A 21,210-nucleotide genomic window follows, 5' to 3' on the forward strand; every position below is an offset into this window, starting at 1 on the left:
TGTTGATTTGGATCCATGCTGAGTTGACGTGAGTGTGCTAAACCCATCAGAAATCAAGACGTGCGTAGGACATATTTTGTTGCAATTTTATGTAAGTCTGGAATTGAACGTGTTTCTGGATAAAGAATACGGATTCTGGATTTAGGGTTTCCCAATTAAATCGGAGACAGTTCGAGGTTAAAATTAAACTAGTTTTGTAATGCCTTGGCTATGTCTTTCTTTATTGTTTTTATCAATGATGCACCAACCTATGAAATACTGTTAATGAAGGTTTTACTTTGATTTAACTGCAGATTGTAATTCAATTTATAATTGCATGGAAATGAGTACTATATAAATTGCGGCCTTCAAGATGATCCAGTACAACATTTAAACATCATAAACGATCATGCATAAGTTGTAAATTTAAAAAAATAATAACACCTTCTAAGAAAGCCAAAAAAGAAGACGCCAAGGGCACCCGGGATTCCCAAGCGGTCACCCATCCAAGTACTAACCGGGCCCGACGTTGCTTAACTTCAGTGATCGGACGAGAACTGGTGCATTCAACGTGGTATGGCCCTTGACGAAGTAGTCTGCCACAAATCGACCTCTTATCGTGGGTTATGCATTACTCGTCTCAACTTGTATGCACTCAACTGGATAAAATGAAAGGTAGACAATAAAATCCACCCATTTAATTTCATAACAAGATGTGTAATGCTTTATTATTACACATAGGATTTAAACGACTACAAACTCAATACATACCAAGTCCAAAAAAGCATTATAAAAATAATCTCACTAGTTGATTGATTCATGAGTACCAACAACGTCAATGTACTGGCATGAAGTTGGTATAAAATTGCAAAATAAAGCTAAAATAATCTTCTTCTATCGTTTTTGATATGTCATTCCCCACACGAGGAGAACAATTACTACTGACTGACTGGGAGATTCTCAACATTACTAATACTGCGACCACGGCATTCTACAATTAAAACTAAAATAGTATCAAATCTTAAAATTACACTTGGTCAATGTTACATTTACGGAGTTGTTGTTTACACATCGTTTAGCTAAGCATGCCTCCAACTTGTGATACTGACCAGACAAAATTATAATTTCGCCAGCATTGATGGAAGTAAGAGTATTGCCCTCACCACCCAATTTCACGGGTCCTCCTGTACAGTGAGTTACGATGTTATTTTTCGGCTCAGGGGAATTTTCAGCTTGGATGACAATGGCGAATTTGTCTGGAATTGTTGATTTCCCTTTGACATTCGTCATGACCGCGTTATGTCCCACACATGTAATGTAGGAGACAATGTTCCCACTGCTTCCTAAAATCTGTATGGCAGTTTCTTCTTCGTTAATCCTTGTCTCGGAGAATTGATAGTCGACGGACATAATTGAATTATCGTTGCTCTCTTCAAGCGTCATGCCATACTGGACGTTAATAAATTTCGCATTTCTTATTATCGTTCCACAACTGCCTTGCAGAATGCTAATGCCAAAGTTGAGATTTTTTAAGGTTACATTTGATAAGAAGTTATCGAGGCTTCCCTTCCCTTCTCCACTAATTTCTGCTTCACTTACAACAATTCCGGTGTACCCAGTGTCACAAGTAATGTTTTCCATCTTGTTATAATTACCAGACACTCGAAGTGTACAGTTTTGAAAGGCAATGTTTGTTATCCTGTTCCTGCTTCCGCAGCATTCAAGTCCGATCCAACTCTTTCCAGTCTCGCCGTATGATGGAGATTTAGAAACGAAGCAGAGGTCTGAAACATGCATGTCGTTTGACCCCCAGATGCACAAAATATTGTCGTTGCCCAGTTCAATAGGAGACGTGAGCACGGTCGACTCTCCAAATCCTTTAATTGTGATTTTTTGTTTACAATGAATGGTTTCGAAGGGTCCCATGTATTCATTTGGAAGAAGTTGGATGAAATCCCCCGGTTGTGCGTTTTGTAGCATTAAAGAAAACTGAGCCTCATTCCTTGCAATTTTTGTCATTCTCGAATGGGTGATGAAGGCAAGATTGCACTTTCTGTTACAATAGACATGTGTTATATTTTTAAATATATTTTATGTCAATGGGAATTTTTTTCTGGTTGACCAGCTAATTCATACAACTCATTAACTAACATGTTATCGGCTCCTCCTGCAATGTATAATTTGATGTTCTTCAATTCATACCGAGTCAGAGCTTTCGAAGGTTCTACGACTTCGGTAATAAATTGCAAACTCATGATAGGAAATCGGACTAGTGATAGCAGATTCTTGAACCCTGGCCTTCTCGATGAATCTTTATCTTTCCACCTATTACATACATAAAACAAACTTTTAATTAATAAACATCAAGGTCCAACAGACCAAATAAACGAGAATGTAGCGAGCATACCGCAATAAATGCGTAAATATAATTTCCTCCGATAGATTTTCAATTTTTGGGCCTTGCAGCATCAAAATTTCATGCCACGTGCTAAAACTTATTCTTTCGCCCGATCCCTCCAACATTTTTTCAATAAGCTTCGGGTTTCTATTGAAATATTAAAAACAACATTAATTAACCACGTCACTACAAGCAAAGAATTCCACTAACCTAATTAAAACTTCGAAAGCCCTATCTGCCAGCCTTTGGCATTTGAGCATTGGTAGAATGAATTCATAAATTTCACGACAATTCTCCTCTGTGATTATTTTGGAAATTGAATCAATGCAATCATTCAATAAGCGCTGGTCAAGATACTTGTCGCAAAGGGTCACAACTTCTAACAAGGTGTCCAGGCTCAATCGGGATGCATCTACCTCTTGGAAATATATGGCCTGAGATAACCATACGTAACTTGAAAAACATTTCATAATTACTCAGTCATGGTAAATTTATTTAGTTTACCATACCTTGATAAAGGCCCTCATGGCCGACATGCTAATATCCGTAGGTGACAGTACAATCGCGAACCCAGACGAGCTGGTCCCACCCATTTGCTGATCCAACCTGGTTTTAAATTCTGCAGAGGCCGCAGCAACAACGTGCCTATTTTTACCATTTTTATATTATTTACAATTTAACATGAACTTTTAGAAACTGAAGAACTCTAAAAAATTCTGACCTATGGGCAGGAAACTTGCTTTTGCCGACAAAAAAGGTCAAATCCATATCAGCTCCACACTCCAGTTGAGCGTATAATTCTTCGCCGAGGGGAAATCGCTTCCTTTTTGGGGGTGGTGATACAGGTGATGTCGATGACATGGTCGATCTTTGAAGTTCAAATGTTTAATAGTTTGAAACATCTTTTGTGTTTAAGTAGTAATTTAATTTCAAACGAGGCTTACATTTAATTTGTCCTATTCAAACGGCGAATAAAAGGAGAGTATAGATTTCCAAATGAATTGAACAGCTCAGCTGACTTATATTGCTTAATTGTTGACTGTTGTTAACATAGTTTAGTCCATCAAGCCTGTTCGCTATCAGGTTGTCCTATTATTTATTATTCAAATTGAGGGGATTTACTTTTGACAGAAATTTTCCCTGCATATTATACAAATGATTTGGTGTACGCAAATATCAAGATAAGTCGGCCCATCTGTTGACTACTGGTGACTGGTGGTGACTGAAATACATTGGACATTTACTGGATAGTTATTTAATTATTTGGGGTATGCTAGAACTGCAACATGATAAAAAGGTGTTCTACTCGTCTCAAGTCATGTTTCTCAAGCTAAAAGTCTCAAGCTAACAACTAAATGCATACTTTATTTCAGAAATTAAGATTCTAATGGAAATATCAAGTTTTACATGTTGCATATTGCGTGTTTTATTTACCCCATAAGTTAACAGCTCTTTAAAATTTCTACTTTTAATGCTAGTGAATAAATATGAAGTAGTACTTTCCCACGGAGCGGATGCAGATATACAAATAAAACTAAACTAGCATGCTTAAAAACGTCCAGATAGTTTTTTTATGTAGCAAGACAACTTGTGAATATATACTTATTATTTTCAAGTTAGTTAAGTATTTAGCATGATGTGGGATTCTTCAACGTCCATTTTTCTCCGAATTTTTGGAAACCACGACGGGAATATTTCCATACAAAACTGGTCTAGGTGGGAAATTTCGGAGGAGGGGGACGATGAAGGCTGGCCATGGGAAAGGTTGGACCCAGATGGGTGGTACAAATTTCAGGAAACCAACTGGTGGCTCCCATTCCTCATTGTGTTCGTTTACATGTTATCCATCCCTGTTTTGAAGAAGTGGATGAGAACAAGAGCCCCTGTGACCCATCCATACTTGGTCAGAACCATGTCATTTCATAACTTATTAATTTCAATGTACTCGGTCCTACTTTTGTGGAGATGCAGTCCACGCCTGATAAAAGCACTTTCGTATCAGCAAAATTGGTTTCATCATCTTGCTTGTGAAAGGTGGTGTAAATTACGTAGTTTTTTGGACTTATTGTCATGCTAAACAAATTTACATGAATTTGTCTGTTTCATGCAGGGGCCAATTGACAAGGAAAGATATCTTCTGGCTGATTACATTCTGCTGGAGTAAAGTGGTGCATTTACTGGACACTTATTTTCTAGTGTTGAAGAAGAAGCATGTACCTTTCTTCCATTTGTAAATTGATAATAATTACAAAATATTTAAACAATCAAGTGGTATCTGAATTGAATTTACTGTATGCAGGTTTCATCACGCGATAGTCGTCTTTATTCCAATGAGCATCGTTTCGTATGGAGAGCCGATTATTTATTTGTTTGGGTTATTAAACATGGCCCAACATGCAATTACTTATCCAGTTTTGCTTGCCAAGGTTTGTTCGATATGATAAAGTGCACTATCTGTAATACTTTGCGTAGTTTTATATGGAGATGATATTATTTTTTTATATTGTTCCATTAGACGCTAAAGGTGTCATTATGCTCTGCCACTTCGACGTTATTGCTAATTTTGGAATTAATTCAAATGATTGTTGGACTATTTTTGGGAGGTTACACACTTTATGTCATAAGTAATACAAATAATTAATGCGCTAGTTTACGATGCAATAATATCATGAATCCTGAGAATTTACATATGTTTTTAATTCTAGAAATTGGAGGAAACTGCATTCGACATCCAGTGAGCATTGCGTTTCTAAACTTCATTTTTGTGTCATTGGGAGTTGTTGCTGCGAAACTTTTGCTTCAAAAGTTTGTGTCTGGAAGAAGAAAACTTAAAGATAATTAAGCTATCAAGTACTATCGTAATGAATGAGGATACGCGTATAAAGTGCCACAGGAATATGGATAACCTCGAGTTAATACAAGATGCATTCGGACAAGTGGTTAATAAAAAGTGCTCACTAAATTCATAAAATTTATCTTAATGTTTCATGAAACGTACAGCACTGAGGAACATGAAAGTAGTATTGGTATAAAAGGTCTATTCCTGGGCTGACTGGAAAATTCTTAAACCGAGTACAAATTCACATCTTATGAAAATTTCATAAAAAGTATCTGACACGGATAGCATGTCATGCATATGGGAAAAAATGGACGACGGTGGATAATTAAAACTGCTTAGCTGCGATATAAGTTATAAAGATTTTACTTCATTTCCTCGTAAAATGAAGTTTTTAACCACTTAACACTTTCATTTGAGGATAGTTATTATTTGATCTGTTGTGCATTTGTGTGAATGAGTATGACTCATCCACAGTTTATCACTCAATTCAATCGCACAATTGCGTCATCATCACATATCCGTTAACATTATGTTACAGTTGCCTAAAAATGAACGGTATTGGACAAAACAGTGCATTTACCTTGTTATGCGCACACTGATCAACCCATGAAATACCAATATCTAACGTACAATACAAGCGTAGCTCTTTCAGTCATCAATGTGATCAACCCGTATTTTAGTCATCAATTGAAAACGTTTGCCATTTGTTCATGTCTTAAATAAATTCAATAAATAAACGACACCTTCATTAATTTACTATAGTAGATGCATACAAAAAGGTGAGAATGGGGGGCACTAACCGTGGTTTAGAGGAAGACATCAAAAAATTGTCACTTCTTAATCTCACCGATCGTGCTAAAGAATCAGTCATTGGGTTAATTGACATTGATTGCTTCGAGTGTCAGTGGTTCGAGCATGAAAATTCATCTCTCAAAGGATTGCCGTGTGCAGCAGTTTCTACCAATGAAAACGGGGATTTCCGGTGAGATTAAAGTTATCGTAGTCGCTGTATTAATATTTGTAAAATGTTGTGTAATTGTTACTAAATAAGATTTAATTACTCGTAAATTTCTGTGTACATTGCAGAAGATTCAACTCTGTTAATTACGAAGCTCGTTCTTTTGGCGTATCAAGACTGCACACATACGAAGAAGCGTTGGAACTATGTCCCACACTGAAGTTAGTGTCCCTTCCTCGTAAGGAAGGGACAGAAATTGGAGATCTGCTAAAAAACGCTGCTGCCGAAGTTCACTCATCTCTGGAAATATTTGCGCAAAATAACTTTTCACAAACCTCCTGCGTGATACAGTTTAGTCCCACGGACGAGTTTTATGTCGACCTCACGAAACAAGTTGAGTATAAACTTAATATTGAAACAAAGTTAGAGATGGCTCGATGCATTTTACGTCGCATGTTGAAGCATATTTTCAAGGAGACAGGATTCGCTTGTTCTGCTGGAGTTTCAACATCCCGTTTACGGGCAAAACTAGCAGTGGAACAAGATCGGCCTCGTGGGGTTAGCGTTCTTCATCCAGATGACTGGGATGCTTTTCTGGACGCCAGAGAAATCAAAACTGTTCCAGGACTGAAAAAGACACTAGGAAAGCAATTGACGGATAAATTTGGAATACGCTTAATGAAAGACTTGAGAGTAATTTCAGACAAAGATTTGGTAGAGATTGGAAGAATAAAAGGAAAACAATTGGAAACATTGGGGAAAATATTTTCTGGAGATTTCGTTACATAACGTTAATCTTATTTTAATCAAACATATTGATAGTATATTATCTGTAAAACTAAGAAATGTGGATATGTTACAATTTTTAGTACCAGAAGCTGCGTAAAGATCCCAAAAGGGATGCATGATCATGAAAGAAAGAATAAATAACTAAATAAACACTAAAAACTTTTATAATTATATTACTGACTACAAATTCATTAATTGTTTATACATATAAAGTATTCAAGTCAGCATACAGAACTATTTATTTGCAAATGCAGATTCTGTCCATCCACATTTGAGCTTGAGTTTTATTCAATTATTGAACCATTGCATTTTAACCAGACACGTGGATTTGAAAACAACTTACACAACCCTTGTTTTGTTATAGATTGAATGGTCAATGCTAATATTCTATTAACAAGGACTAAGGACAACAGGTACAAACTGTCCAAAGGCCAAGTTATTGTCCGTCGATACGCAATATTTATTTCATTTGATTCATCTGCATTTCGACTTTTTTGCCCTTTTAGCCAGGGCTTATTTAGATACCCATCGTGTCCGTCTGTACCCCCGTCTGGCTTGGGGAAATGCTCTTAAAACTTATCCGATCGACTTGGAACTTGGTATAGTGTGCGGAAAATAAGGAGTCCAATTCAAAGAAGGGCAAGATCGGTCAAGGGGTTTATATGTGGAGGTCATACTGTTGATTGGGTACTGCAGAATACATATTCTAAATTATATACATGATCATGCTGTTACGCTTGGGAAATATTTATCAAGTTTAACAGTGATTATCATATCATCCTGACTCGGGACATATTACGCTGTACTGTAGTTTTTTTATTATAAATTATAACCTCAAATCAAAAGTTGAATAAGTACAATGCCACGCGCATTTATGTCCGTGCAACAAGATGAAAAAATGTCATATGTATTTGGTCTTTGAATTCGTTCAACTTATATAACTTTTTGAATACTGCATGGAAGGTGGCATTGTGTACAAATATGAATAAAACTATTGCACGATAGCATTTTGAGTAGCAGATTGTCAAGATAACCTGATAAATATTTCGTCACGGCATGGTGGGTATAAATTCCGACTTGACTCCCACAAAATCATCATTACCTTATCTATCATTTTCCACAATTTGACTAATAACCCAACTACTTTTCACTAAAAATGAAGGCCGCCGTGATCCTTATTGCCGTTCTGGCTTGCGTCGCCATTTCTCAGGTGGGACTCTTGTAACTTTAATTTGGCGTATCAATATTTTACAGAAATTTAAAATTTACAGGCATTCCCTGAGGAGCAGGTAGCTGCGGAGGGTAAGTTGGATTTTTAACTTTTAATTAAATTATATATGTAAATACATTGGTACTAAATATTATTTGTATGCAATTAGCAGCTGATGCAGTGGAAACTATGGCCGCTGATAATGAAAATGATGAGGACCAAGGGGAAGGAGGCAAGGGGAAGGGTAAAGGAAAGGGAAAAGGAGAGGGGAAGGGCAAAGGCAAAGGCAAAGGAGCTGAAAAGAAGGCTGAAAAGATGGCTGCAAAGGACGCCAAGAAAGCTGAAAAGGCAGCAAAAAAGGCAAATTAAAGTAGTTAAACTTTGTCGCATATTTAATTGATTGAATAAAACGTTATTGCATAATTCTTGCTCTTATTTGACGAATTTAAATTTGAGGTCATCTAAATAGCACGACATTAAGTCACCAAAACATATAGAATACGCATAGTTATGAAATTGCAGTCGGTTGAATGCTATATTCTTATATTTAAATATGTACTTGGGCAAAGCGATCAATTGTTGCCACGTGTAGGACAAAGACTTTCGGTCATGACGAGTAGTGACAAGGAAATCAATAAATATATCAGAACAGATCTAAATTACAGGCATGTCAATTTTCTACCATTTGAATTATTCGTGCAGTGAAGTTACCATATTTCATTTAAAGAATGGATAAAATTAAAACATATTTGGTTACCTAGTTGGGATCAATATTTTCCAGACCTGTATTTTACACATCCCAATGAGACTAAACTTTCAAGATAGTTTAAAAATAGTTGCTGGCAATTGGCATGATATTTTTATGTTAGTAATATATGAACTATAATGTATGTGCATATACATGCAACTATAAACTATGAAATTCCAGTACAACAACGGCGACAAATCATAACCTTATAAATTGCCACAAGACGTAATACATATACATAGCAGTAATCTGAACTAAAAATTTGCTCATATTACACATTAATTTGCATGTTTTATTTGTACTGGAAAATATTTCTTGATAATTTGTTAGGATCCTCTTCTGCCTAATAAGTACTCTCCTTAATCCATCATTGAACCATAATACGTATGTTAATCTAAGGTAGCGTAATTTGTCCGATTGAATGATCCACACGAAGGAAAAGTGGACTGAAACAGTACAATTTCAAACGTGAAAACAAAGCTGAGAAGACTGAGCATAAACGGCGTCCTAATTACGAAACAACCAAGTCCATCCAATCCGAACGCTTTGGTACCCAAATACTCGCGAGTTTTACGAGCCTGTACAAAAATGAGTGCATAATGATTATTTATGCAAATTGCTTAACAAATATAATGCATTAACAAACATTTGAGCTATCCATGTAGTCGGGAGCCTCGTACAAAATGTCTGCAAACTGATGCACCTGATAGTTTACTTTAGCTGCCGTACTCGTTGTTACAAATAATTTGACAAATAGATGCAGAAATGCCCAAAATGCGTACGAAGAGCCCCAAAACTCCTTAGTGGCTTTCCCGGTCACTCCGAGGTGTATCTAAATAAATGGACTATTTGTGTTTAAGCGATACAAAGAGCTTGATTTCTCAATATAGATATGCATGTATTTTGGTAATTGCGATACGAAGCTTTACCTGCAGACATATGAAGAATAAATTCCCTGTGTAAAGCAAGAAAAGTAGTGGGGATAAGAAAAGAGCAACATCCTTTAGCAACTCTCGGAGAAGTTGATGGTCGAGTAACATCATTTCCAGCTTGGTAATTGGCTCTGCAAATTGCGAATACTTGGTGCAAGCATACAATAAATAATAGTACAGGATGTAATAACACGCTCACTGCAATGCGGCTTGTTTGCGACATTACCTCGAGAATAATTCGTGGAGCGTTTTCCGATAGAAATCTCCTTCCTCGCCACCTCATTAAAAGCTTTAAACTTTCCTGACAATGCTCTTGCCATTGAAATCACAAAAATGTCAGTCAAGTTCCAACCCCACATGCATAATTTGTTGCTGAAGAATATGAACAGAGGTATAATGGGCGAGTAATCTACAAGGTTGAGCCATTGGGTGCGAGAATTTTCGAAGAAATTTCGAAGTATGGACGAACCATCTGTGGACAAATAAAATATGTAGGTACATATTTCTACAAATTAATTGACATGCATATGAACGTGCATGCTCGTTATTTGTTTTTGTTTATATACCATTTGGTGGCTCATGTTGCGTAAATCCGTTATAAGTCCACACCGAATTTTCTAAAATTCCGGACACCAACAGAGCCCCCGATAATATTACATCCCGTCCAAGAGTTTTGTCGTAGAGGTTGCAGTTGAGGGGAAGTGAGGACCATTTTTGAAATATGCGAACAAGTTCGGGACCTCTCCTTAGGAAATGAATGTAGCTAAAAAAAATTGTCAATTTTATCCACTCAGAGTTACATACATATTGTTGACAAAATGCTATAAATTAAGTTATAAAGGATCCCAACCACAAAAGTCCAATAAGATAAAAGGCTGCTGAATCAGACGCCCAAGCCCATTCTGTTGCGTTCGTGCCCCTCAATTTAACAACTCCCAAGAGACCGATTCCCAACGATACAAAAATACAAGCAATGCAAACCAATGACCAAATTCCTGCTGATGAACATATTCTGTTAACAATATTTAAGAATTGTCATTTTTGTTATATTTCTTGACAAATTATTGCTTTAGGTACATACTTGTGTTTTAGTTGATAAAGGTCAGATTGGAAAACTCCGGTGAAAGGAAAAAGTCCAGTGAATCTTCCAAAGCGAAGCATGTGTCGCATGCACCAAACCAAGTCGTCTTTCCCAGATTTGAAAATTGAATTATTTTCGGTTTCTAGTTTTTGAGGAAAATTACTAACAAAAAATAATCCTGATCCTGAGAAAACATTTTTGCTTGGTCCAGAGGACCCCATGCTTGTCTCAAGACGAGTCAATTACAAGTATATGTACATATACATGTGCAAATGGCACATAATTTGCGCATACATACATTATACATACCTACGTATGTGCATATATACATTTGTATAGTAAATACCGTAACGGTAAATGTTGGCATTCCATTATTAAGCTTAATTGGAAATTTTCTGAGTTTGGACATTGTATTATTTACTAATATGAACGACGATTTGATTATGCAAACAGATTGGGCAAAAAAAATCGAATGTTGCCGTATTCTATAAATTCCGAAACAGTACAATAGTAAAATCGTTACCATTGCTAACCAGATTTTTCTTGTGACAGTGCTAACAACCCTGCGAATATTATTAACGATCTTTTCAATTGAATTCTCACATGCCAGCAGACGTCAAACTATAATTAAAGTAAATTGCATTCTGCAGAAGTAAATAAATGTTCAGCGTTGCAAGTAATGGTCCCGAAGCTCAACAGTTTTATAGCAACAAAGAAAAGCAATATATGAGACATGGAATGGAAATCGATTTATAGAATTACTCAATTTATAGAATTATTATTACTCAATTTATAGAATTACTAATAATTTTGTATGCCAGGGATGAAACTAATAAAACTGGCACGAAATTAAATCATAATGCATAATGTGTTATTTGAGTAAACGGAAGAAAATTATTCAGGTGAGGTAAAAGTCAATTATAATTAGTTGAGTATTTTGAGGTTACGTTTATTTGAGCCAAGTTGTGCTCAAAATAAAAATAAATAGAAGATATCACAGTCTATATTTTCATAAGATTCTCGAATTTGAAACTTGTTCAATGGTTACTAAAATTAAAATCATTACATTAAAAGATAAATACTTATTTAATTAAGCTGCATCAACTTCATTCTCTTTTGTATCTTTGTTGGCTAGCGAAGGCTTCACAACAGTCTTGGCTAAATTCTTGTTGGCTGGCTTCTTCTGGTTAAAATTTCCGTTGTTTGTAAGATCCCCGTCAAAGTCGAAATCTTCGGGTTCATCAGAGTCTTCGATAAGGTCTTGAATATTTGCTTTACCGTAGTAATCGGTACTGGAATAAAAAAAACAAGGTTTTAAATTTGACGCAATACAACAAATCGAAACAACACCACAAAATTATTGTGGATAGAAATCAAATTGACAAGAAAATGAAACTGAACTCACCATCCTTTAACTGCCTCAGGTTTGTCGCAAAATCCAGTCTCTCCGTTAAACACCCTCCCCTTGGGACATCCTCCAACCCTCGGCTTCCCACTTTTCAAACAAATTAAGAACTTTCGGCAATCGTCTGGATGTGAATGTCTGTCGTGATCCCCGAACCGGAGTTTTGCAAATCTGTTCAGTGAATTGGGACAAGTGAAATGGAGAACTTCCTTTGCAGCACATTCTGGTCTTTTTGACATGTCAGGATGGATACAGCTTCCTTTGGATGGGTCAAAGATGACGCCTTCTGGACAAGTTTTCTCGTAGGCTTGACCCTCCAGACAGTGGTAGAAGGACTGACATGACGTCGCAGCAGGAAATGCATAAAATCCGTTTGACCTGGGACAGTTGGGATGTGTCGACTTGGTGGGTTCTGTAAGGACGAATGGAACATAATTAATTGTTGATTTATTAATGAATATATTTACTACGGAATTTAATGGTATTACTCACGTAGTAGTGGTCGCTCACTGCAGTTTACATTGTGCGGGTAGTCGCATGCTGAAATTTCCAAGGAGTAGACAAACCCATCGTCGCAGAGGCGGTCCGCTAACTGACCTGCCTTTGTGCAGGAGTAATATTTGTCACACTGGTCAGAGTCGCCGATGGAGTAAGACTTGTTGGAAGGGACGCATGGCTGAAGATTGGTACTGGACGCTGCAGAGTATAAATTTACAGGATAATTAATACGATAAAATATTAATCATGGAATCGAAATGGGTATTTTGGTGGCTTACCTGGTTGTAGAATTCCTATTAGACTCACGATGAGGGGTATAATCCCGACAACCAACAGCTTCATTTTTGAGGATGAGCGATAATATGCGGGGAACTAATTAATATCGTGTTTTTAATGGAAAAAATAGATGCGTCCTTCTGTGTAGATTTGTAAGATTGGGCGTGGAAGGAATTATGTGAAGGCCTTTTATAACCTCGGTTGTGTTGTATGTAGCTTTAGTCGAGTTCATGGGATGTTTGGGCTTTGGTGGGATAGATTTGTAGGTTTTAGTTAGAATTTACAATTTACATATTGAAACAGTGGACTTGAGTTAGATTTAGTAGTTTTAGAGATCATATGTATAAGTAGTTTGGTGCATGATAAAGTGAGTTTTAGTTTGGAAGAACGGACTGGCATCATGAGAAAAAATTTACATGACATAAAATTGTAATATTTTAAAGGAATATGTACCAGGACGAAATGGTCATGTTGTGAATATTGTTACTCAATGCTAAATGCTCACCAAATCTTACCAAAAACTATACTAATTCTGTTCAATACAAAGATGGTTGACAAGACTGCGTACATGTGTACGCAAAGAATGTGACAAATACGCCACCGTAAACTGCATACATTTGGAACATGTTTATTTAATATTTATGTATAACGGTGAAATAAAGGAAAATTTTTGATTATGAAGATTTCCATATGAGTGTCGTATTTCATGTTTCACGATTTGCCGCAGCATCAGTATTCTTTGAACTTTTGAATTGAATGATGATGATGATGTAAGTCAGCATGAAACTGAGCACCTACATATTTATAAGATTGTACGTTAATACGTAGATATGCATATGCAAATTAGAGCCAAAATTATTCATAGGAAACAGTCAACATATTTACCCTAGCAATGCATTCGTATGAAATTGTGAATAGGCCAAAACCCGAGATTCCAACGGAATCGGAATGGCGTGCTTGATGTAGGAACGATGTTAATTCTCCACAATCAATCCCCCACTCGGTGCGACGTTCCAGCACCGTTTTTTCCACAGTTTGAACAACCTACATGCATAAAAATCATGGTATTAATAATTATGACTGTTGTATCATCACATTTTTTACAAGAACCTTCCGATAATTATACGCTGCTACGCCATAAAACAATGAGTAGATGAGAAAGTCACAGAAAAAGCAGATCTTGGCCCGAAAAGGACCCCCACTGCCATAAAAAAGGTCTGTCGACCAAACCATATACATGGGAAGAAGATGGGCAGTTAAAGCTCCCACGACTCGATTTACCAATCGGTTCAACTTATTAACGTCATGCTGTAGAATGGCAAAGTTTGAACGGAAGTCAGATAAAGATCCTAAATACACAAGGACAAGTTAATCGTATGTTCAAAATTTCATAACCATCGTCCAGAAATAAATTTCTTAATATGCACATATTTGTTTACCGTACTGCTCCACATGGATACAAAAATTATGCACAGCCGAGTCATACACTGTGATCGCAGAAAAGATCAGTAGCGATCCAAATAGTCTCACAATTTTGGACGAAAAAAATGAAACATTACATAAAATGTCGAGATAAGGGAATCGCAACTTAGCCCTCAACTCAGGATCAAGGAAAAAGAACATGTGGGATTCGAATCGATTTCGGTGTCTTGTAAGCAGTGAGAACTGGTATAACCATGGGTCAAGCAATTCAGCTAATCTACTCGCAGTGTACAGGATTGAAGTGAAGCACCAAATTCGGTACGGAGTGAGGAAGTGAAATCCCCAATAATTTGGTCTATTGGGAATTTTTACGCTTCTTTCAGAGTGGAGCATAGCTTGTGGAAGTTTAAGACTGCCCGTCCAAGCAGTGTAAAATATGGTAAGCAGTAAAAAGAGGAATGTATGCAGCTCGAGACACATAAAGAGTCCCGAAGGTAATTGTCCCAATGCTGCCACAGTCATGGACAAGACTGTGCTTATCATTAGGAAACAGGTCAACATGCAATTAAGACTGGAGACAATCTGAAAACGGTTACATAAAGTTGAATCGTCTTATTTTTGTGATCCATTAATGTATGATATGCAGTGATGTCTTACAAATTGTATTCCGTACCACGACCAATATTTCGATCTTTTGTTCTTATTAAATTTTGGGGGCACGACAAGCAGCCAGTTACCGATTTTCCACAAGATTTTTATTATGTTAGAAATGTGGGGAGCTTTCTTTTCTGGAGGGTAATTAGATTTGTCGTTCGTAATTATTATAGTAGGCTTGGTGCAAGGCATCATAAACACTGGAGATAACTTGGTGATTTCGTGGTTAATTTTAGCGTGTTTCATATTTTGTATGAATTTGGTTAGACGAAATTGGTGGCAAAGATGCAAATGCAACTAACGGGAAAAATGCAAAGAGACAACTATTTAGTTCCTCCGTTGACGTTACATGTCTAAATATAAATTCAAATACAATTCACCATGATTGAATATTGAAATAGAAAAGTATCACGTAATAGATTAACAAACTGATGAGCAAATAATATCTAGTACCCAAAAACATCCATTAATGAGATTGAGACTGTGCAACTTGTGCAACAATATTTATATTTACTTTGTCGATTAGGTGGGGATCCCACCGTTGACCGTGGGGTGGGTCTCAACAGTGAGATGCGACTCTAATAAAATTAAATTAAGTGGCTTTACAAAAAAACAAAGCTATAAATAAATACCTTAAAAATTTCAAAGTTAAATATTTACATAATAAACTAGAAGGAAAAGTAAAAACCGCAATAAAATGTATTGATCCCGAATTTGAAAGTATTTATTAATTCATGTAACAAAGTTCAACCGAGCATAATGAGTAATTTCACAATTTTATCGAATGTTTAATTACAAAATATCATATACTTATTCGTATCATTCACTCATTGCAAAGTTCATTCTGTTGCCCTTTCGTCTCCAACACTTTTCTGCTCCCTTCATTTGTGTATTGTGTAGGAATATGTACGTATAAATACACAAATATATTTATGTACATGAGAACCAATAAGTTTAATTTGCACCAGATTCTGTCCTAAACGATAAATTTCTCTATATATCTAGTCATTAGTCGAAACCCACATTCTCTGCATGGTCCCAAAAATTAAAATTGATTGTGTTTGCAAACCGTGAGCGTAATTCAATTCGTAATTATACATACAATTATATGTATTAGCTATATGTATATGTATGTATGAGTAGGTTTTTATATGCTTATTGTTAATAATACTGAATTTTAAAAGAACGGTTGAATTGATAAATTGGCAATATATGTACAATAGTAATTAAAGTAGTGATTTTGAACTGTAGATAAAAGAATTCATTAGAATGTGAAAAATATGCATACGAAACTCTTTGAAATAGTTCTTGATCCTGAAATGATTGTTCTATCTGTCATCTGCAGTTTGAATTTGACGTAGAATTGTATTATTCAGTCTTCTTCTGTATAAATTGTAAATCATTCATTTGTTCTTGAATCATACTGAGTTTTAAAGTGAATGGAACGTATAAAACGAAAAATAAAACAAGAAATATTATGGTTGTGGTGGAGTTCAATTAATTGTCGTCATCATTGTGTTGTTTCATAAATCCAGCCAGCATGTCAATCGGTAGAGCTGAATAAGGAGACAAAAATAAATAATAATGATATTTCCTTAAAATGAGTTATGCTAAGGAAAAACTCACGGAATATGATCGTAGAGTTCTTCTCAGCACTGATGCTTGTCAATGTCTGCAAATATCGAAGTTGAAGAGCGCAAGGAGACTCGGATAGAATATCTGTGAAATTCAGGAGTCATTATCATATGCCAATCTATAAAAAAAATGACAAAACAAATCATATTCTCACTAACCTGCAGCTTCCTTTAATCCTCGAGATGCCTTCATTTCTCCTTCAGCTGCAATCACCTTTGCCCTAGCTTCACGACTTGCTTCGGCCTAAGACACATTTTCATTTTTAAATTCATTGTGACATTATTGATGTAAATTTACCCAGAATAATTATTATTATGCATATCGTACCTCAGCAGCCATCGCCCTTTGGAGACTTTTTGGGAGACTGACATCCTTGACTTCGACCCTCTCAACTCGCACGCCCCATGGATCTGTTGCACTGTTAAAAACATGGTCAAATATGTCAAACAAAACGTGAGAATTTTCCAGCATTATTATAGGTGCTTACAGATCCAATGATGTTTGCATAGCCCTTGAAATTTCTTCCCTTTGGCTCAGAATCTCTGCGAGATTTTTGGTACCAAGGACATTTCGAAGAGTGGTAGATGCGAGAAGACGTGTCGACTTGGCGAAATCCGCAACGTTAGAAATTGCAATTGTAGGATTCTGCACTTTGTAGTAGATAACCGCTGTATAATAAATTATATAAAGCTTACGTCAATGCCACCAGTTTGACTTTTATTTTAAGTTAACAAATCTAATTACCGTCAACAGTCACTGTCACGCTGTCCTTCGTAAGGATTTCTTGGGGTGGGACATCGAACGTTATCGTACGTAAATCAACGCGACGAAATGTGTCGAGACATGGCCTAAAATTTTTAAAGGTTGTTAAAGCTTGCGTATGATGTTTTACATGTAAGCTATTATTTATTTGAAGGAAACAATTTACATGATGAAGAAGATTCCTGGTCCTAAAAAAATAATTTAGAATTCACAAGACATTAGAAATCTTCCTTGCTAGTACATATTTGTGTACATATATGTAAATATTGAAAGTTGTACCTCTAGCGCCACCCGCACGGAGGCGACCCATACTGTAATAAAATTAATGATCATTTCTAAAATTTATTAACTTATGCAACCAATTAACAACCCTCAATTTCGATTAGGAAAGTTATCATGAATTACAATTCACAGCTACAGTTAAATTACAGTTAAAATAACAACTTACCGGAATATAACAGCTCGTTCATACTCTTCAATAGTAAACATAAAAATCATTTTATTTCGAACTCGAAATTAAAAATATGCTAAAAATACCTTGAACAATCGCGAAACAGAAGAAGATTGTTATTGGGAAGGTTATCGTGATAAAAATTATGCACAAGATGGTGGCCGCAGACTCAATGAACTGATGGGAGTGCTCATCGCTATCCGGGTCAGAATGTAGGACGCCTGAAATGAGAAGTCCCCCAGTTTTATTTTCACTCGAGTTTTTCATGCGCCTTACATAATCGCATTAATTTACTTATTAAAGGAATACCTTCCAATCCAGATCGGCTGGACCGATGGGGGATGTTTTTCTCAACATCGTCCATTTGCTGGGCCTGTGCCATGATTTAAGTAAGTAAAAAGGGGTGGTAGAAAGGTTGACTTATTTCCCAGGAAGAATCATCTACATAAAAGACGAAATGTGCCTTACAGATTACAAAATCCATACATGTGTAAATACACATTCCAAGCCAGTATCTACTACTTTCACCAACTCAAAATGTACGATATTACTTAATATTATGAACTTACGGAACAGAAGTCTGTTTTGATAAGTTGCACTTTTCCTTCTTTGCTAAATTCGATTTGTCCAAACAAAACTTGTTCTTCTTTCCCCCTTCTAAAATGAGTATAAAATATAATATCTCACGTTTTCACTTTCTTTTTGAGCAAAATCAACACTGCGTCATGTTCATTTGTAATTTGAAACCATTAAATTCCAGTCCCAACCCTTTTCACGGGTTTAAAGCACCAGGTTTCATTTCATTATACACGGAATATGTTATGGTTGGGTTGGAACAAAATGAGGTGCAGTGTTGTGTTATGTTGTTCGATCAGGAGAAGAAGCTATTGCATTATTTACGAAGCAACAGGGCTATTAGATGAAGAAGGATGATATATGTATATCAAATACACACATACGCGTTATTCTGTTTGTTCATATACCCCTCTGTCGTGCTCCAGCACCAAAACGATAAAGTAAATGAGGTTGAGCTGTTATGTACGAATGTATGTACGTAGTTTTAGTCATGGAATGGAGTCCTCTATTTCAATAACACGCAGAGAAATCCATTCGTTTAAATAAGTGAACCCCGATGGGCACGAGTCTATATGCATGACGAGCAGGATGAAAATGATGCGCGTCGTTTATTGGGCCATCTTTCTTTACGGGAATTGGATCATCCGTCGTGGTTTGGAAATTTTCCGGGGGAGCACGAATTCCGGAGAGTTTCCTGTGCGCAGAAGAAGATAGCATTAAGAGAGTGACGGGGAGAATCAATGCACTATTTATTTTATTACGACGATTTCATTATGCATATCTTGGCTGGAAGGAAGGATATTGATGTTTCAATAATATGAATCGGACATGGTTGGTGGCGATTGGTGATATATGCATAAGGTCTGGCTGGCAGGGTTGCTTTCTTCCTACGTGACATTTCAAAGGGCAAGCGTCATCAAGACGGCAAGAAGAAGATTAAGTGGGACGTTTTGTTTATTAAGTACGTTTAATTATTCAAGGGTATATTTCCATTGGCGAGAAAAGATGATTCTTAATATGAATGTACAATGACAGTGTGAGAAGGACTTCATTAACGACGGGGTTTGATTTGAAAACAAGGCATGCATATTTATTAGAATCTATTCATCCATCCATGATAAACCATGTATTCAAAGAGTGAGAAATAATTTTACACTCTCAACTCTGTTAATTAATGCAAAGACTGATAAATATGCTAACAGAGAGTTCATGCGATTTGGATTTTTGTGTAGTTTTCATGCTGGGGCTCGTCAAATTTCTAGCACATACGGTGCAAATGACCGACTATTTATTTGCTTGGACGACGTAGAAGAACTGCTCGTACTGTATGCCAATAGTTGCTTTGCTCTTATAATAATCGGGACAAATGCATTGGAATGTTGTGGCAATGTCGTACTTATTGGAATTGTTTGTCGTCTGTTGTGCTTCTGGAACCCTAGGCTACGAAATTTTGACATATTATCGGCTTGCCTTGAATTTGGCATTAAGTATTCATTCCTCTCGTTGATTTCAACTCAGGTCTTCCCTCCTACCGACGAAAGTGCATAATTGCGATGCGCAAAAACACGACAGTTCTTTGGTATTCGTTTCAAATAATTCATTTTGCGATGAATGAGTGCATTTAGTGGTGGAATTGAAATGAATGGAGAAAATATTTATGATTGCTGATAGATCATACAAAGCAACAAGTTTCTTAAAATTGCTATCAGTATCGATATCAACTCTAAAAGTAGGCAATATGCATACATATTTGTTTCGCCTCGTTCACTAGACGAAGAGTGTGTCGTGTCTAGAGATGATAATTATTATCAAAAATGCTTTACATATATTTGCATGAAATGGAAAAAATATGCCTTCTCGAGTTCAAGTAGACTTTATTACTTGTGAACCTTGTTATACATGACTTTGCTAATCCATGCAGATGCTGCGATGCGAGATGATGCAAAAATATGGGACTATTTGTCTTGTGCATGAACACATTAAAATTAGTCTGGTAGAAAATCGTTCCGGACAAGCAGACCTGTTGAAAACTTTATGTTGTCTTTTAATTCATCTGCATCCGTAGCCAAATATATAGCTCTGCTAAAAATAGCATATTGTTATGCAGTATGTCCATACATACTGGCTTACATTATTACTCACTACCATAGGGCGGATATGTATGTACTTAAATTCCTCAAAATATGTATGTAATATGTACTTAAAAAACGCGAAAATATGCACGTAAAACATATTTTTCAACCGAAATTTTCTACTATATTTGCATTTAATTTTCTAAAAGTTTCAAATTTGTAACACTCTTATTAATGAATTATTATGTATTGTATTTTAATATTCATGTAATGACCCGTAAAACGACATTAGCCATATTTAGAGATTTTCAGGGGCAATTTTATGACTTGAAAAATGGGGCAAAATGGATTTTCTAGTCGTTTACACGAATTAAACTCCGTTATCATGAAAGTATAATTTTTATCCAACTTTAACGTCTGAATGAAGAAAAATATTTTTTCCTCAGGAAATCCTGAAATATGCATTAAAATGTTTATTTTTAGAAAATGCTCGAAATATGTAGGAAAATATGTGTATTTACGAAA

At 36.1% G+C, this 21,210-nt stretch overlaps 7 protein-coding genes and 1 non-coding gene across 12 annotated transcripts; 2 read left to right on the forward strand and 6 right to left on the reverse strand.

Annotated features, from left to right (window-relative positions):
• Positions 1-448: 448 nt before the first annotated feature.
• On the reverse strand, positions 449-567 carry LOC118435156. Its single transcript, XR_004834541.1, has one exon. It is a non-coding gene; the product is annotated as a 5S ribosomal RNA (ribosomal RNA).
• A 108-nt stretch (positions 568-675) lies between these two features.
• Positions 676-3,615, reverse strand: LOC110847669 (kelch-like protein 40a). Of its 3 annotated transcripts, XM_022094653.2 has the most exons (8): positions 3,322-3,615; positions 3,099-3,245; positions 2,887-3,022; positions 2,588-2,811; positions 2,387-2,524; positions 2,131-2,304; positions 1,579-2,032; positions 1,290-1,486 (listed from the first exon to the last, which is right to left on the reverse strand). In XM_022094653.2, the coding sequence occupies exons 2-8, from the start codon at positions 3,236-3,238 to the stop codon at positions 1,436-1,438; spliced, it is 1,317 nt and encodes a 438-aa protein (XP_021950345.1). In that variant the 5' UTR covers positions 3,239-3,245; positions 3,322-3,615; the 3' UTR covers positions 1,290-1,435. The 3 variants fall into 3 exon arrangements, with proteins under 3 accessions (XP_035705875.1, XP_021950342.1, XP_021950345.1); XM_035849982.1 differs by having other exon boundaries at positions 676-2,032; positions 2,182-2,304; positions 3,322-3,612; XM_022094650.2 differs by having other exon boundaries at positions 676-2,032; positions 3,322-3,612.
• Positions 3,616-3,916: 301 nt separating this feature from the next.
• Positions 3,917-7,134, forward strand: LOC110847182 (DNA polymerase IV). 2 transcript variants are annotated; one of them, XR_004834473.1, is made up of 6 exons: positions 3,917-4,411; positions 4,488-4,607; positions 4,677-4,803; positions 4,893-5,001; positions 5,083-6,198; positions 6,303-7,134. XR_004834473.1 is itself a non-coding variant. In XM_022094061.2 (2 exons), exons 1-2 carry the CDS (start codon positions 6,002-6,004, stop codon positions 6,961-6,963), a joined length of 858 nt encoding a protein of 285 aa, XP_021949753.1. In that variant the 5' UTR covers positions 5,787-6,001; the 3' UTR covers positions 6,964-7,134. The 2 variants fall into 2 exon arrangements, 1 of the variants encoding a protein (XP_021949753.1); XM_022094061.2 differs by lacking the exons at positions 3,917-4,411; positions 4,488-4,607; positions 4,677-4,803; positions 4,893-5,001 and having other exon boundaries at positions 5,787-6,198.
• Positions 7,135-8,045: 911 nt separating this feature from the next.
• On the forward strand, positions 8,046-8,608 carry LOC110847763 (histone chaperone cia1). Of its 2 annotated transcripts, none has more exons than XM_022094760.2 (3): positions 8,046-8,173; positions 8,235-8,265; positions 8,343-8,608. In XM_022094760.2, exons 1-3 carry the CDS (start codon positions 8,120-8,122, stop codon positions 8,540-8,542), a joined length of 285 nt encoding a protein of 94 aa, XP_021950452.1. In that variant the 5' UTR covers positions 8,046-8,119; the 3' UTR covers positions 8,543-8,608. The 2 variants fall into 2 exon arrangements, with proteins under 2 accessions (XP_021950452.1, XP_021950453.1); XM_022094761.2 differs by having other exon boundaries at positions 8,346-8,608.
• Positions 8,609-8,680: 72 nt separating this feature from the next.
• Positions 8,681-11,162, reverse strand: LOC110845630 (gustatory receptor for sugar taste 64a). The gene is made up of 7 exons (XM_022092085.2): positions 10,935-11,162; positions 10,704-10,865; positions 10,420-10,616; positions 10,080-10,325; positions 9,851-9,984; positions 9,568-9,753; positions 8,681-9,499 (listed from the first exon to the last, which is right to left on the reverse strand). The coding sequence occupies exons 1-7, from the start codon at positions 11,153-11,155 to the stop codon at positions 9,311-9,313; spliced, it is 1,335 nt and encodes a 444-aa protein (XP_021947777.1). The 5' UTR covers positions 11,156-11,162; the 3' UTR covers positions 8,681-9,310.
• Positions 11,163-11,855: 693 nt separating this feature from the next.
• LOC110847356 (protein obstructor-E) lies at positions 11,856-13,294 on the reverse strand. The gene is made up of 4 exons (XM_022094287.2): positions 13,116-13,294; positions 12,832-13,035; positions 12,340-12,751; positions 11,856-12,226 (listed from the first exon to the last, which is right to left on the reverse strand). The coding sequence occupies exons 1-4, from the start codon at positions 13,177-13,179 to the stop codon at positions 12,025-12,027; spliced, it is 882 nt and encodes a 293-aa protein (XP_021949979.1). The 5' UTR covers positions 13,180-13,294; the 3' UTR covers positions 11,856-12,024.
• A 431-nt stretch (positions 13,295-13,725) lies between these two features.
• LOC118435135 lies at positions 13,726-15,396 on the reverse strand. Its single transcript, XM_035850548.1, has 5 exons — positions 15,193-15,396; positions 14,553-15,117; positions 14,224-14,462; positions 13,999-14,157; positions 13,726-13,907 (listed from the first exon to the last, which is right to left on the reverse strand). Exons 1-5 carry the CDS (start codon positions 15,382-15,384, stop codon positions 13,818-13,820), a joined length of 1,245 nt encoding a protein of 414 aa, XP_035706441.1. The 5' UTR covers positions 15,385-15,396; the 3' UTR covers positions 13,726-13,817.
• Positions 15,397-15,889: 493 nt separating this feature from the next.
• Positions 15,890-19,117, reverse strand: LOC110847355 (erythrocyte band 7 integral membrane protein). The gene is made up of 12 exons (XM_022094286.2): positions 18,607-19,117; positions 18,347-18,478; positions 18,124-18,258; positions 18,035-18,059; positions 17,866-17,897; positions 17,753-17,774; positions 17,569-17,672; positions 17,312-17,492; positions 17,152-17,242; positions 16,983-17,067; positions 16,816-16,908; positions 15,890-16,745 (listed from the first exon to the last, which is right to left on the reverse strand). Exons 2-12 carry the CDS (start codon positions 18,417-18,419, stop codon positions 16,687-16,689), a joined length of 900 nt encoding a protein of 299 aa, XP_021949978.1. The 5' UTR covers positions 18,420-18,478; positions 18,607-19,117; the 3' UTR covers positions 15,890-16,686.
• Between the last annotated feature and the right edge of the window lie 2,093 nt (positions 19,118-21,210).

The sequence above is a fragment of the Folsomia candida genome, unplaced genomic scaffold, assembly GCF_002217175.1.
Source record: "Folsomia candida strain VU population unplaced genomic scaffold, ASM221717v1 Fcan01_Sc003, whole genome shotgun sequence".
NCBI lineage: Eukaryota > Metazoa > Arthropoda > Collembola > Entomobryomorpha > Isotomidae > Folsomia > Folsomia candida.